Source organism: Aulonocara sp. 'chitande type north' Nkhata Bay, linkage group LG18 (assembly GCF_057382095.1).
Source record: "Aulonocara sp. 'chitande type north' Nkhata Bay isolate Kocher_YH1m ecotype deep benthic linkage group LG18, A_spYH_male_GT1.1, whole genome shotgun sequence".
NCBI classification, from domain to species: Eukaryota; Metazoa; Chordata; class Actinopteri; order Cichliformes; family Cichlidae; genus Aulonocara; species Aulonocara sp. 'chitande type north' Nkhata Bay.
Window position 1 is genome coordinate 5,927,060 of NC_141361.1, and position 16,571 is coordinate 5,943,630.

The following is a 16,571-nucleotide window of genomic DNA, read 5'->3' on the forward strand; positions in this document are numbered from 1 at the left end:
TCGCGAACAAAATGGCTCCTAGAGCCGGATCTTTGAAGTGAACGATGCGAGCCGGTACAGAGAAAGGTACAGTAAAGAAAATGAGTGACACCAAGAAAAGAAGCAAAGTCTGGAGCCATTTCAATCTTTTTGTCAAAACAAAGGCAGAGTGTAGAGTCTACAAGAAAAGGATATCATATAGAGCCGGCTCCACAAACAACATGCACAGGCACCTAAGAACTGTCCACCCATCAGTGCAATGGGAAGATAAAACGCAGTCAGTTGAGTGTGATATTATTATTTCTAAATGCCAACCTTTCCCTTAATTAAAGATCTGGGCGTTCTTTTTTTCACCCTTTTTTCCATATTTTAGTTTATATTTTACTGTGTTGTGGTTTGCAGTGTTTTGTGTTGTTTCACTTTAAATTTGTTTAAAAGGAAAAAGCTGAAAATTTAAGTAGTTAAAAGTTGAAATGTATGAAATGTAAATAGTTGGTTTTTGTATTTTATAATTTATTTATTTCATTTTTTGTGGAGTGAATAAATAAAAGAATATTTACAGTGGCCCCTAGAGACAAAGCACGTACAAACTCCAAAACACAACAGAAGTGCTCCAGGATGCTAAGGGCCGTGTTGAGCTTTTGTTACCTAGTGGCTACACAAGCCAGCAAGTACCAACAATCGGATTGGGTGTGTGGTAGTAACAGGTAAATGAAGTTTGTTTGTTTGTTTTTTCAATTATTTGAAAAAATAGATATATATATATAGTTTTTTAAAAACAAAAACAATAGACATATGCATTCGATTAGTGTAATTTAAGTGATCTAGGTAGCTCTGTATCAGAAGTTCAGTTAACGCTAGAAATGTGCTTTGGAATTTCTAAGTGCTTTGGAGTTTGTACGCGTTTCGTCTCTAGGGTTCCCCATAAGTATTTATATATAAACATACATAAAGAAAACCACGTTTTTTACATTACTATTTCCTTTTGTGCATACTTTTATATTGTTGTTGATAATTAATTAAAGCAACAAATCAACCTGAAGAGCCGGTTCGGAGCCGAAAGAGCCGGCTCTTTTTAGTGAGCCGAGTCGAAAGAGCCGGTTCTCTAAAAAGAGCCGGAAATCCCATCACTAGCAGCAAATCCAAAAGTGCTTTTCTCCACAGAACCAAACTAGGCCGGTCCTGAAAAGAAGTAACTAACAGGTGTTATACTAATTCATAATGTTTATCATTTTATTACACCATGCAGGCTGCACTTCATTTACCTCAGTGGCAATATAGTGAATTAGACATGTGTAATTAATCTCGTTTGACGTATAGATAGGTGGTCTTGTTATGTATTTAACCCATGTAGAAATTCTCTGCCCACTCACAATTTGAAAATTGTGAAAATTTGTTTATGCTTTATTTTTATTTATTCCTTCTATTGTCTAATATAAGTTTGACCCGTGTCCACCAGGGGTGGTGAGTGACCTGGATGGACCCAGATAGCACTTTAGCTCAGTCCTACCACTAGTTGATACTAACTTACTTATATTTTTTCTCAAGTGAATTTAGTAATTCACGTAGCAAAAGTCCCTGTCCTTGAGATCGTCACTGTCTCCTCTGGCAGAGCTTCGACACCATTCAGAGGGAGACTGGGAACATTGAGTCTAAATGGACCATGTTCAGCACCTTCATTGCTTTTTTTTTTTTTTTTTTTTTTTTTTTTTGCCTGTCCCGTTTGGCTCTTTTGCCATCAGAATTATTGTCTAAAGGCAAAGAAAGATGCCCACAGATTTACTTTACCAAATTGACCATCCCAGCCTTGCCGTAATGGTCCATTTGATTCACCTTTTATTGTTTATTTTATTTTCACTTGCTGAATACGGGACAGAGGGAAGAGAAACAGCTGAGAAGAGGGACGGGGGAGAAGGGCAAAAAACAAAAACCAACAGAATGGGCAGCAAAAAAAAAAAGAAAAAAAGAAAAAGAAAAATGCATATATCGATCACCTGTTGAGAAAGAAAAAAGAAAACAAGCAGAAGAGAACAAGTGTAATAGAATAAACAACATCACAATGATATATGGGAATATGACAGTAAATACTAAATATTAAACATTATTGTGCAGCACATAAGATCAACAGAACACAGTGTGCTTTGAGGTAGGAGCCAAAAAGGGTGTAGTTTGTGGGTGTGATCACCCGTGTGTACACCTGTGAGCATGGACGCGCTTGTTTTTAAAAGGTTCCTTCATGTAATGATCTGCTAGAGGGTGTGGGGGGGCCACAGCCCCGTCCTCCAGGGCATGAAGCAGGTATGGAGGAGATCAAAACTCCAGACATCCAGAGGCCCCCAGAACACAAGAGACCAAGGAAGACCCACAGAGGGGCAGCCGCGCCACTGTCCCAGTAAGAGCTGGGACAGTGGCGCGGAGCAGAAGCCAGGGGGAGTTGCAGTGACGCGCCCGTGAGCTCCGCCGGCAGCCAGCCGTGCCTGAGTGACCGAGCCCCAGGCCGAGAGGCCGGTGGCACCCCACCTCCGAAGTGGCCCGAGCGAGCCCCAGGCTCCAGGCCCCGATAAGCGGCCGCCAAGGAGTGAGCCGGTGTGTACCTGGCCGCCCACCCCCGGACACAAAGAACCACCAACGCACCGATGTCTGAGGGAGTCCGCCACTGGCAGGGGAAGTGGGGGTGGGGGGAGATAGGCCTCCAAACCTTGGAGGGCCTAAGATGTCCCCAGAGAGGTGGCGTCTGATACCCAACCTGACATATAGACACAGACATACAGGCACACACAGACACAAACATCCATTCCCACCCTCATGCTCTCATATGCACTTACTCCACACTCAACCAACGTGGAGACAGACATAAAGAGACGCTGTACAAACGATCACACTCCCCAAGCATACTCTACGAACCGGGTCTAGGTACCCTTGCCCCTGGAGGGGGGAACTGCACCCAGACCCAGGTGGTGTTACCCTTTTCCCTGCGGTGGGGAGAGGCAGACCGCACCTTCATTGGTGAGGCTGCACCACTGAGCTGGGGTCCGTGTCGTGGTGGTAAACCCCTGTTGTGACTGTGGTTTTACATCTCCTATAAATACTACAAGATTTTTATTCTATTGTATATAGTATTTTATTTTATTCTAGTCTATTGTGTACAGTACCTTATTCTTATTCTTATTCTTAACATCTTATCCTATTCCAGTGTTTTCTAATTTTTGCTGTGTAACTTTCTGCTGTAACAAAAGAAATTTCCCACATGTGGGACTCGTAAAGGTTATCTTATCTGATGTTATCTCTTATCTTATCACCCAGGACTGACCTGATGTATTAAATGCACTGAAAAAGTAAAAAAAAAACCCCAAAAAAACCATGACCCTCACAGTGCTCACCAGCTGGCCCAGATGGGCGTAGGCACGATTGAGCAGTTATATCATGGCGTCCTCAGCCTCGAGGTGGGGCTGGTAACAAACTGAAGGAGATCCTGATGTGGCCTAACTATAGGGCGGAGCTGGTTGAGGATGAGTCTTTCCAGGCTCTAAATGTATGTAGTTTATTTATATTAATGTATTTGTATATTGTTATTTCACTTCCACTTCATGGACCGTACCAGAGAAATCGGGAGACCCTCGTTTATTAAAAAGATTTTATATAATTATTTTTAGAGTGACTATAATCAATGAAGGGATTATTCTTTGTTCTGTAAAATGATTAATGCTGGATCAAACTAAAGGGTTTTACAATAAATCAAACTTAAATCAAAGTATTTTCTTCTTTCTTTATTCCAGGATATCACTAATAATCTCATGGCAAAATTGCAGTTTTCTGCAAAGTACCAGACTTTATGTTGGACTGGACTGACCTGATGAGGGCAGTATTACGCCCTTGATACCTATAAAAGAGCAATAAAAGCAGAATAGCGGCAATGTCGCCATTGAGAGATCCCGAGTTAAGTTTGAAGACGTTGGTTTGGCGGTATCGGTTGTTGTTGCAATAATGTCTTCAGTTCAGCATCTGAGAGAGTTTATCAAGGAGAGATTAAATGCTGCTACAGAAGAAATCTTCTCAGAGTTTGAAAAAACGATCGTCCGGTATGAAGAGGAGATCCGTCAGCTAAGACCGCTGGATATCAGACCCGGGATAAAGTCACACAATGCAGGTGTGTAAATTTGTGGAGGCGTGGGGGGTTGCGGGATTGTGTGATTTACTTGGGCATGATCTAAATGCTTTGCATAAATGCATTGATCTAAACTAGTAATACACCCCAGTAAAGTGTATGCAGCTATATCTGTGCAGTGTTGAGAAGGTTACTCTTAAAATGTTTTTTACTACAGATTACAAATAAATGGCCCAAATGTAGTTTGAGTAACTTAAAATACATTTCAATGTGAATAATGTATTCTGAATACTTTGGTTTGGATTACTTGATATATTTTCCATTCTTTTTACAACTACATGAATGCACTATTGTCATGTGAATTATTGCTATTTCTGAAGGCTACTAGCCACCTGTTACGCTCCTGTTTAGCCCCTAATCTCCTGAGTATGTTCAGCTGGTGCTAATTGGCCCCACCTAGTCTGGTGTTGATAAAAGCATACCTGAGGCAGGCTTTCAGGAAGCTCACTAGTCTTTGCCTTGGTAGCCATTTTAGCCAACCTGCTATGCCAATTTGAGATAAAACCTCTATCTCACTAACACTCTGGTATTCATCTCCTTTTTACTGTTGCGGCTTTTGAGCCGGTTTTCTGAGAGTCCATCCTACCTGACGAATCATCGTACCCATTGTTTCTGCGCATGCGCACAATACGAAATAAAGTTGCGAGCCGTCTTACCTTTGTGAAAATCAGCTAGAAAAATACTCTGACTGATAAAATTCAGTGCCAAACCATCCTGCCTTTGTGAATGTGACCTACAAGCATACTTTAACAGCTAAATTAAGTGGCAAATCGTCTTACCTTTGTTAATCTGAGCTAGAAACATACTCTGACTGGTAAAATCAAGTGCCACACCATGATACCTTTGTGACTGTGACCTACAACCATACTTTAATGTGTAAAATGTAGTGGCAAACCATCCTGGGCTTATGAATATGAGCTACAAGTATACTCTGATGGGCAAAGTTAAGTGGCAAACCGTCATACCTACTTAAATTTGTGGTGAAATTACTCTGTGAAAGCAGAAATGTGCACAAACTACTTACAGTAGGACGTTTTGCCAAAGTAGGATGGTTTGTCAGAACACCGTAATGTCGTATAGAAAAAATATTCCCACCAAGCACACTCACCAATATTTTGTTTTCGAACTCCATTGCAGTTATTTCACACATTAAACCTTTGATAGAAAATAATAAATCAAAAGTAAACTGCAATAAATTACAGGTAGCAGTAAAACTAATTCTTTTATGCTACGTCCACACCAACATGGGTATTTTTCTATGCATTTGGTCCTTTCGTCCGCACGTAAACAGCGTTTCGAATCACCAAAAAGGTTGGAGAAAACTCAGTTTTTGCATTTACCTGTGATCGACGAATACGGAGTTCATCGCACAATGTCAGAGATGTGTGCCTTTCACATCACGCTGTGCGCCATGTTATTGTTTACATGAGATTAATTTCTGCAATGGCAGATTCAAAATACTGTTAATCTTACTATCTGCAGTTTTTACACACTTGCATATACACAAGCAGCTATTGTCCCTCCATTTAGAAAGGTGGAGGTGTCATGGTGTAATTATTTTACGTGTAGTTTTTCTTTTCCCCTGTGTAATAATAGTCAACATTGCTATCAAAAAGTGGGTTCAAAAACATAAACAACTGTGGGATACTGTTTGTGCATGATTTGGACAGCCTAGCGCATCCTCCCGATGCAGGGGAAACAAATTCTGTTGGGGGTACCTACTGTAGGAGCCATATGAGTTGTTCCTTTTTTGACTAAGTGGGTTGGTTTAAATGGACTCACTGTATTGGTGCACGGGTGTGGGGCGTGTCTCATGGGCAGTGTTGGGAAGGTTACTTTTAAAATGTATTCCGTTACAGAATACAGAATACATGCCCCAAAATGTATTCTGTAACGTATTCCGTTACAGAATAAATCACATTGCTGTGTGATTTATTACTATTACTGAAGGTCCGCGACTCCGAACTGTAGTAAAGGGACCTCTGACTAATACGGCGGGGTCCCTGTCGGCTCGTAGCCGAAAAATAGCTTTACTTTGTTGTGTGGGTCAATTTTTCTTGCGAGAGACAGAGAGAGGCGTTGAAAGACTGCTCCAACGGAACTTATTGTTTTCGGAGGAAAACACGAACACAGTGTACAGTCGAGTCTTAATAGCTTACTTACAACTGGGCTCGTCAGGCACTCTTCTTGGCTGCAGTGGTTATTATTATATTTACATGCTTCCAGCTCCCGTTTTTCCTCGACGACAACTCGTACCTTTCCACTCGCCTTTTTCTCCCTCCTCGCGCTCACAGACACATAACGTGTATGGCAGTGCATTCTCCCTGCAACACGGACTATACTGCCCATGATGCTGCATTCTTTAGAGCTATGCTTGTAGCATTCTGCCTGTTAGCTTAACACAACAACAACAACGAAAAGGCGCTCTCTCACCCAGGAAACACACAGTCACAGAAAGAGAGAGCGTCGCCCTGTAACCATGGCAACCGTAACGCTGCCGCCTGGAACGAAAGAACGTAGCTGTCAAACAAAACCCAAACAGTCCTGACCCGCGACAAAATGAAACAGGAAAGTACCGCAGTGTAATCCATTTATTTCAACAAAGTAACTGTATTCTGAATACCACCTTTTTAAACGGTAACTGTAACGGAATACAGTTACTCATATTTTGTATTCTAAATACGTAACGGCGGTACATGTATTCCGTTACTCCCCAACACTGCTCATGGGTGTGGTAGATGATAAATGTGGTTGCACTCACCTGTTCACAGCACCTGATGTTGATGAGCAGAAAGGTAGGGTGAGCATGAGGCAAAACTTTCTGTTGATCGCAGCTTGAGCGCAGCTTGAATGATCTTGATGTATTTTAACTGGAACTGAATGGTTTTTGTATATTTGTGCACTAATTGATGCCATGAACCAGGTTGTAATTTGACATAGTAGTTAGTGCAGTTATTGGAGAGTTGCAGTTATTTGTTTGTGCAGTCTGTGCATTTGTTTAATAGTTAATCCCATGTGCTGATTTATATATTGGACAGTTGCATGTGGAATAAAAGGAGCAAATGGTACAGAAGTGTATTTTATGCGTTTATTGTTGCGCGTCATCTGTGTCCTCATGTTTAGCCTGCCGCGGCCATAGGTTGGAGGAGCCGCAATACCTACCTTGGCACATGTGCAGGTGAAGCCAAAGGCACGCTATGCTTCATCATATTTTCTAGTCTTTGGCTTTGAAGGAAGTTGGTTTGGAAACATATTCGGCGATGCTTCAACCTCTGCTTTGTGTTTTGTGTGGGAGCCCAGTCAAAAAAACCTGTCCGTTATTCTAGCAGTGTCCAAGCATTCTTTTTCTTTTTTTTTTTTTTTCCTTTTAACATTCCCCCTGCAATGGCTCTGCGCCCCCCACTTTGGGAACCCCTGTAGTAGGCTAACGTTGTGCAATGTGACGAATATATCTGATGATGAAATTAAAACATCTATCGTTTTGAATTTCAATTCAATTCAATTTTATTTATATAGCGCCAAATCACAACATAAGTCGCCTCAAGGCGCTTCATAGATACAGAGAAAAAACCCAACAATCATATGACCCCCCTATGAGCAAGCACTTTGGCAACAGTGGGAAGGAAAAACTCCCTTTTAACAGGAAGAAACCTCCGGCAGAACCAGGCTCAGGGAGGGGCGGCCATCTGCTGCGACCGGTTGGGGTGAGAGAAGGAAGACAGGATAAAAGACATGCTGTGGAAGAGAGACAGAGGTTAATAACAGATATGATTCAATGCAGAGAGGTCTGTTAATACATAGTGAGTGAGAAAGGTGACTGGAAAGGAAAAACTCAATGCATCATGGGAATCCCCCGGCAGCCTATGTCTATTGCAGCATAACTAAGGGAGGATTCAGGGTCACCTGGTCCAGCCCTAACTATATGCTTTAGCAAAAAGGAAAGTTTTAAGCCTAATCTTAAAAGTAGAGATAGTGTCTGTCTCCCGAATCCAAACTGGAAGCTGGTTCCACAGAAGAGGGGCCTGAAAACTGAAGGCTCTCCCTCCCATTCTACTTTTAAATACTCTAGGAACAACAAGTAGGCCTGCAGAGCAAGAGCGAAGTGCTCTAATAGGGCGATATGGTACTACAAGGTCATTGAGATAAGATGGGGCCTGATTATTTAAGACCTTGTATGTGAGGAGCAGGATTTTGAATTCAATTCTGGATTTAACAGGAAGCCAATGAAGGGAAGCCAAAACAGGAGAAATATGCTCTCTCTTTCTAGTCGCTGTCAGTACTCTTGCTGCAGCATTTTGGATTAGCTGAAGGCTTTTCAGTGAGTTTTTTGGACATCCTGATAATAATGAATTACAGTCGTCCAGCCTGGAAGTAATAAATGCATGAACTAGTTTTTCAGCGTCACTCTGAGACAGGATATTTCTAATTTTAGAGATGTTGCGCAAATGGAAGAACGCAGTCTTACATATTTGTTTAATATGTGCGTTGAAGGACATGTCCTGGTCAAAAATGACTCCAAGGTTCCTCACAGCGTTACTGGAGGCCAAGGTAATGCCATCCAGAGTAAGAATCTGCTTAGATACCATATTTCTAGGCTTTTCAGGGCCAAGTACAATAACCTCAGTTTTATCTGAATTAAGAAGCAGAAAGTTAGCGGCCATCCAGGTCTTTATGTCTTTAAGACATTCCTGCAGTTTAACTAATTGGTGTGTGTTATCTGGCTTCATGGACAGATAGAGCTGGGTGTCATCTGCATAGCAGTGAAAATGTATGCTATGTCTTCTAATGATACTGCCTAAGGGAAGCATGTATAATGTAAACAGAATTGGTCCTAGCACTGAACCCTGTGGAACTCCATAATTAACCTCAGTGTGTGAAGAGGACTCTCCATTTACATGCACAAACTGGAGTCTATTAGATAGATATGATACAAACCACTGCAGTGCAGTACCTGTAACACCTACAGCATGTTCTAATCGCTCTAATAGGATATTATGGTCGACAGTATCGAATGCTGCACTAAGGTCTAGCAGGACAAGCACAGAGAGGAGTCCACTGTCAGAGGCCATAAGAAGATCATTTGTAACCTTCACTAAAGCTGTTTCTGTGCTGTGATGAGCTCTGAAACCTGACTGAAACTCTTCAAATAAACCATTCCTCTGCAGATGATCTGTTAGCTGTTTGACAACTACTCTTTCGAGGATTTTTGATATGAAAGGAAGGTTGGAGATTGGCCTATAATTAGCTAAGACTGCTGGGTCTAGAGATGGCTTTTTGAGTAAAGGTTTAACTACAGCCAGCTTGAAGGCCTGTGGTACATAGCCGATCATTAGAGATAGGTTGATCATATTTAAGATCGAAGAATTAATTAATGGCAGGACTTCTTTGAGCAGTTTTGTAGGAATGGGGTCTAAAAGACACGTTGATGGTTTGGAGGAAGTAATTATTGAAGTTAACTCAGAAAGATCAATTAGAGAAAAAGAGTCTAACTTAACATCAATGGTACTAAGAGTAGCTGTAGATAATATTACATCTGTGGGATGATTACTGGTAATTTTTTCTCTAATGATAAAAATTTTATTTGTGAAGAAGTTCATGAAGTCATTACTAGTTAACGTTAAAGGGATGGTTGGCTCAAAAGAGCTCTGACTTTTTGTCAGCCTGGCTACAGTGCTGAAGAGAAACCTGGGGTTGTTCTTATTTTCTTCAATCAGTGATGAATAGTAAGATGTTCTGGCTTTGCGGAGGGCTTTCTTATAAAGCAGCAAACTATTTCTCCAGGCTAAATGATGATCCTCTAGATTTGTGACACGCCATTTCCTCTCCAGATTACGAGTCATCTGCTTTAGGCTACGTGTTTGAGAATTATACCACGGAGTCAGGTACTTCTGATTTGAGGCCTTAGTTTTCACAGGAGCTACAGTATCCAGAGTCGTACGTAGTGAGGAGGTGAAATTATTAACAAGATAATCGACTTCTGTTGGGGTAGCGTTCAGATAGCTGCTCTGCTCTATGTTGGTACAGGGCATTGAAGATGATAACAGTGGGTGGATTATATTCTTAAACTTAGTTACAGCGCTTTCAGAAAGACATCTACTGTGATAAAGTCTACTCTCCACCGCTGTGTAATCAATTATTGTAAATGTAAATGTTATCAGGAAATGATCAGACAGGAGAGGGTTTTCAGGAAACACTGTTAAATGTTCAGTTTCTATGCCATATGTTAAAACAAGATCTAGAGTGTGATTAAAGTGGTGGGTGGGTTCTTTTACATTTTGAGAGAAACCAATTGAGTCTAATAACAGATTAAACGCCATGTTGAGGCTGTCATTTTTAGCATCTACATGGATGTTAAAATCACCCACAATAATTATTTTATCTGAGCTGAGAACTAAATCAGATAAAAAGTCTGAGAAATCAGACAGAAACTCTGTGTAAGGCCCAGGTGGACGATAGATGATAACAAGTAAGACTGGTTTCTGAGTTTTACAGCTGGGGTGGACAATGTTAAGCATCAGGCTTGACACACTGTTTGTTTTGTGGTGTCGCAAAACACATTTACAGCAATATTTTTTCATTGGTTTCTTCACTGGCTATCAATCAAGATGAGGCAGAATCTGGTAGCTCCAAACAGAAGGACCAGCCAAAACAAATTGAGGATGTTATTCCTAAACCAGGGGCTCCCCCTGTAGGATGGACATTGTTTGGTTATGATAAATCTTACACGGATTAGAAAACTCAAACGCAAATTATGCCGCAAAGCGGTCTCCACCACCGACTCGAACACGACATTTCTGTTCGACCACCAATCATTTGAAAGGTTGTGGAGAGAGTTTATAGATGAGAAGCAAAAAAGAGCTGTCAGGTGCTCAAAATAAACCTTAGACTCAAGTGTAAGAACAAGCGGCCGTTACAACTTATATCTAAAAATATATGGTTTAATGCGTTGGTCAAAACACAAAGACTTCCAGTCTGCCGTCTTAAAGTACTTTAAGCTTTCATGATCATATTCAGATCATGCTACTGTTCGTTCGTTTGTTTGTTTATTCACATTGTGTGATGATCACTGGCACTCGCATCTAAAAATTAGACTCTGTACGGTTATCAACATCACCCAATGAACACATGACTATGAGTGAATGTTTCTGTGGCAGCATCTGCAAGAATGCAAGAGCCCTTGAAACCATAAGCTAAATTCTCAATAGGTGACCCCTTTTAATCCTTCTTGATCTTTATTATTATCACATTCGTCACTATTTTCTTGTGTCCCTTTGTTGAACACGAAGGTCTGGATGATCAGCAGGTCAGTGACCAGGAAAGGAGCTCCAATCTGGACCAGCAGAACACAGAGCCTTCAAAGATTAAAGAGGAACAGGAGGAAATCTCCATCAGTGGGGAAGGAGAGCAGCTTGAACTGAAGCAGGAAGCTGAAAGCATTTATGTCTGGACCGGAGAACGGCTGGATTTGTTGTGCAATCCTGGAGTAAAGCGGACCAGAATAGGTATGTAAAAGTGTCATATACAGATTTCATAATATAGAAATGAATAGGACTCATCAAAATGTCACAAAGACACATGGCGTGCATTACCGCCTGGGATACTGCCGATGACGATGAAAACTGGATTATTGGCCACAAGGACCAAGTTGGAGTGGCAAGCTGTATGCCTCATAAATGATGACTTTCTGCATGTAGACAGAAATCTCCGCTGTTCACTGCATGAGAGAGAATATTTAAATATTGCTCGCATATAGAATAGAATTCAAGTTTGTCATTGCACATGTCACAGGTACAAGGCAACAAAATGCAGTTTGCATCCATCCAGAAGTGCTTTAGCCATGATATAGATATATTACAAATAGATATTAGCAATAATATAGATATGTGAGTATATTACAGAAATGGGTCTATTATGGTATGTTATAACGTACACGGTATGAAGTATGTTATGAATATGCTATATCTATAAGTATGTACAGGCTGTAGTGAGTACAAGCTATGAACAGGATATAAATATAAAAAACTATACAGAAATATGAGATATACAGAAATGTGAACTATGCAGGTTATAAACAGTTGTAGATTTAAAAAATTATCTTATTGTACAGAATGACTATTTACACAGAATTATACAGTAGTGCAGTTAAGATAAGTGAGGGTGTGGATAATTTCTACAGAGGCTATATAAAGTGCTAGTGGTTGTGAGTGGTGGTTCAGTCCATGTTATTATTGTGTTTGAGGGTACAGTTGTCCATTGTGGGTGTGTGTATGTCCAGTCCATGTGTTAACGTGGGTCAGATGTCAGGAGGCAGAGTTCAGGAGTCTGACAGCTGTGGGGAAGAAGCTGTTCCGGTACCTGGTGGTCTTAGTCCGGAGGCTCCTGTAGTGCCTCCCAGAGGGCAGGAGGGTGAAGAGTCCATGTGATGGGTGACTGGGGTCTTTGATGGATTTTCCCAGCCCTTTTCAGACACCGCGTCCTGTAGATGTCCTTTATGGCAGGAAGTGGTGCTCCGGCGATGCGCTGGGCAGTTTTCACGACCCTCTGCAACGCCTTCTGGTCCGAGACAGAGCAGTTCCCGTACCAGACTGTTATACAGTTGGTCAGGATGCTCTCGATGGTGCAGCGATAGAAGTTCACCACGATGTCTGAGGACAGGTGGTTCTTCCTCAGAGTCCTCAAGAAGAAGAGGCGCTGGTGAGCCTTCTTGACCAGCTTGGAGCAGTTGGTCGTCCAGATGAGATCCTCGGAGATGTGGACTCCCAGGAACTTGAAGCTGCTCACACGCTCCACAGCCGTCCCCTTAATGTGGATGGGTGGATGTGGGTCAGCATTCCTCCTGTAGTCCACGATGAGCCCCTTGGTCTTCTCAGTGTTAAGCAGCCGGTTGTTTGTGTCGCACCACTCAGCCAGACGATCTACCTCCTCCCTGTAGGCGGCCTCACCGTTGTCACTGATTAGGCCAATCACCGTGGTGTCATCTGCAAACTTAATGATGGTGTTGGAACCATCAGCAGGTCTGCAGTCGTGGGTGAAGAGGGAGTAGAGGAAAGGGCTCATCGCGCAGCCTTGTGGTTCACCGGTGTTCATTGTGATTGTAGTTGAGCAGTGGTTATCCACCTGGACATGTTGGCGGCGGTTGGTCAGGAAGTCCAGTAACCATTTGCACATGAGGGAACTGATGTCCAGGTCTGAGAGACCTGCTCACAGTGTAACTTTTTTTCTTGTGTGTTGTGTCCATCAAGACCTCCCACAGCAACGTGATTGTAAGGAAAATGAGGAACTGGATGACCCGCAGGTATGTAGCCAGGAGAGGAACTCCAGTTTGGACCAGCAGGACACAGATCCTCCACAGATTAAAGAGGAACAGGAGGAAATCTCCATCAATCATGAAGAAGAGCAGCTTGCACTGAAGCAGGAAACCAAAAGCGGCATCATCTGGACCGTGCAGCAGCTGGGCATCATGTGGAACCCTGAAGTAAAGTTGCACAGAATAGGTATGCAAAACCTTAATAGATCTAATTCACGTTGGGTCCTAATGAGACCTCAGAGATATGTTATAGAGGCACATGACAAATCTAAGGACAAACTGCAACAAGGAAACTGACGTAATATTCTAAGAGCCAAAATGTCTAGCCCTCACAGTGTCGCCCTTGTCAGGACTGTCCTAAGTTGGAAATAATACAGTTGAGTACAAGAGAGAGGAAGACACACCCTACAATGAGTTGAAACATTGTTCCTGCATATACATTTTTGTCATTCATATTGTCACTTTGTTTGTCCCTCACGAATTGCAGTCATCACTCCTTCTGCCACATTTTTCAAGTGACCTATATTTGATATCAACATGTAAAAAAAAAAAAAACAAACAAACAAAAAAAACCTTAAATTATGCTTTTGGTGTGCCACCTCTGTTTTCAGTAGCCCGCATATGTCCACCCATATGAACAAAATTCGAGAGACACCCCTATACATTATGACCGAGTACATCCACTGGACCTTTTGTGGATAACATAATTATCCCCATTAGGACTGAACAATCAGTTTAAAATATTGATTTGAAACTGAGCTTTTAACAAACCACACAACAATATGGTAGTTGTGCCCTTGTGCCATGTGTTTCTGGTTCTTTCTTTTTCTGTCCCTTTGGATTCCAGCACAAGGCCTGTGCAGTGATGTTATTGGTGGATTTCCTGATTGTGTGGCCAATCCATCATCACTTTCTTTCAGAACTGGTATTGCTATTGGTTCCTGGTTTGTTCTTGACTACATTTTTTTTTCTTTTTTTTCTTTTTTTTTTTTTTTTTTTTTTTTTTTTAAATCTTCCCTGGCCACTGGATACAGTGTATTTGCTGCAAGCAGATGTTGATCAATGTCTATAACATCTGCTTGCTCCATGTTTATGAACTATAGAGATGTATAGGTTTGACCCTGATTTTAAAAATGCTCCGCTTGGTGGAATTTCTGACCTCTTGAGTTTCAAACATCTTTTTAACTTCTGTTTCTTTTTTCTTTCTTTTTTATAATATAATATACACCAACAAGTGGCCACCTGTAAATAAAACATACAAACAGATTTTAAGAGAATGCTAAGTGCCTTAACAGTACTGACCTTATAAAAGCATACAAGAGAAGAAAATGTACAAACAGGGTTCCATTGCACTAAGAATCATGAAACTCATTCCTTGTGTGAGGTGATATGGCATTATTAAAGAAAAGTCTCTCATCCTATTAAAAAAACAAAACAACAACTCCCACTATGATTTGTGCATAAATGATTCTTCAGTTTGTCTAACATGGCCTCCTTCACTCGGTTAATTTCTATTTTATTCATATAGGGAAATACAGTGGGATGCAAAAGTTTGGGCAACCTTGTTAATAGTCATTATATTCCTGTATAAATCGTTGGTTGTTACAATAAAAAAAATGTCAGTTAAATATATCATATGGGAGACACACACAGTGATATTGAAGTGAAATGAAATTTATTGGATTTACAGAAAGTGTGCAATAATTGTTAAACAAAATCAGGCAGGTGCATAAATTTGGGCACCACAAAAAAGGACATGAAATCAACATTTTGTGGATCTGCCTTTTGCAGAAATTACAGCCTCTAAATGCTTCCTGTAGGTTCCAATGAGAGTCTGGATTGTGGTTGAAGGTGATTTGGACCATTCCCCTTTATAGTGCACTCTATGGACAGCTCTCTTTAACTCGCACTCCAGATTTTCAGTAATTTTCAGGTCTGTGGACTGAGATGGCCATTCCACAACGTTGTACTTGTTCCTCTGCATGAAAGCCTTAGTGGATTTTGAGTAGTGTTTCGGGTCGTTGTCTTGTTGAAAGATCCAGCCCCGGCGCAGCTTCAGCTTTGTCACTGATTCCTGGACATTGGTCTCAAAGACATTAGTCTTTGAGACCTTTTTTCAAAAAGGTCTCAAAGACTTTAGAGTCAGACCTGTTACAGATTGTCAACTTTTCCTTAATGTCAGGTGTGTTTCCAGAACCACTAAAAACTGCTGTAATCAAACCTATACTGAAAAGGGACAATCTTGACAAGACACAAATGAAAAACTACAGGCCGATCTCAAATCTCCCATTTTTAAGTAAGATCATTGAAAAAGCAGTTTCTCAACAGCTCAATTACTTCTTAAAACAGAATAACTGCTATGATGCCTTCCAGTCAGGTTTTAGACAGAACCACAGCACTGAAACCGCTCTGACAAAAGTGTTTAATGACATATGTCTGAACACAGACAGTGGAAAAATGTCAGTCTTAGTTTTACTGGATCTCAGTGCAGCATTTGATACAGTTGACCACAACATATTACTCAAACGACTGGAGAACTGGGCAGGTCTTTCAGGAACTGTACTAAACTGGTTCAAAACATACTTAGAAAACAGGAAATACTTTGTATCAATAGGTAACGTCACATCTGAGCAGACTAGTATCACATGTGGAGTTCCCCAAGGTTCCATCTTGGGACCCCCTCTGTTTAACATTTACATGCTCCCACTGGCACAGATTATAAAGAACAACAAAATAAACTACCACAGCTATGCAGATGACACACAAATATATATCTGGCCTATAAAGCTCTGAATGGTTTAGGACCAAAATACATCAGTGACCTCCTAACCCAGTATGAACCTTCCAGATCCCTCAGGTCATCTGGATCTGGTCTCTTATCAGTTCCCAGAGTCAGAACCAGACACGGAGAAGCTGCATTCAGCTTTTATGCTCCTTATATCTGGAACAAACTCCCAGAAAGCCTCAGATCAGCTGAAACACTCAGTTTATTTAAATGCAGGTTGAAGGCTCACCTATTCTCAGCTGCATTTGAATAAAGCACCAAATCCACACTTTTAAGCTTAAATTTCAAAACGTACATTAACTACTGATCTTATCTATTTCTAATTTTATCTGTTT

The 16,571-nt window shown here is 41.2% G+C and overlaps 1 protein-coding gene across 4 annotated transcripts in view; it reads left to right on the top strand.

Moving 5' to 3' along the window:
* The window catches only part of LOC147307834 (uncharacterized), a 40,732-nt gene that overhangs the window by 12,604 nt on the left and 11,557 nt on the right, over positions 1 to 16,571 (top strand). For 2 of the 4 annotated variants that reach the window (XM_086272957.1, XM_086272960.1), the window contains exons 3-4: positions 11,431 to 11,646; positions 13,387 to 13,638. The exons of 1 other annotated variant lie outside the window; for it this stretch is intronic. In XM_086272957.1, the coding sequence (XP_086129083.1) occupies positions 11,431 to 11,646; positions 13,387 to 13,638 (468 nt within the window). The remainder of the gene's footprint in view (positions 1 to 11,430; positions 11,647 to 13,386; positions 13,639 to 16,571) is intronic. One more of the 4 variants, XM_086272961.1, reaches the window with a different exon arrangement.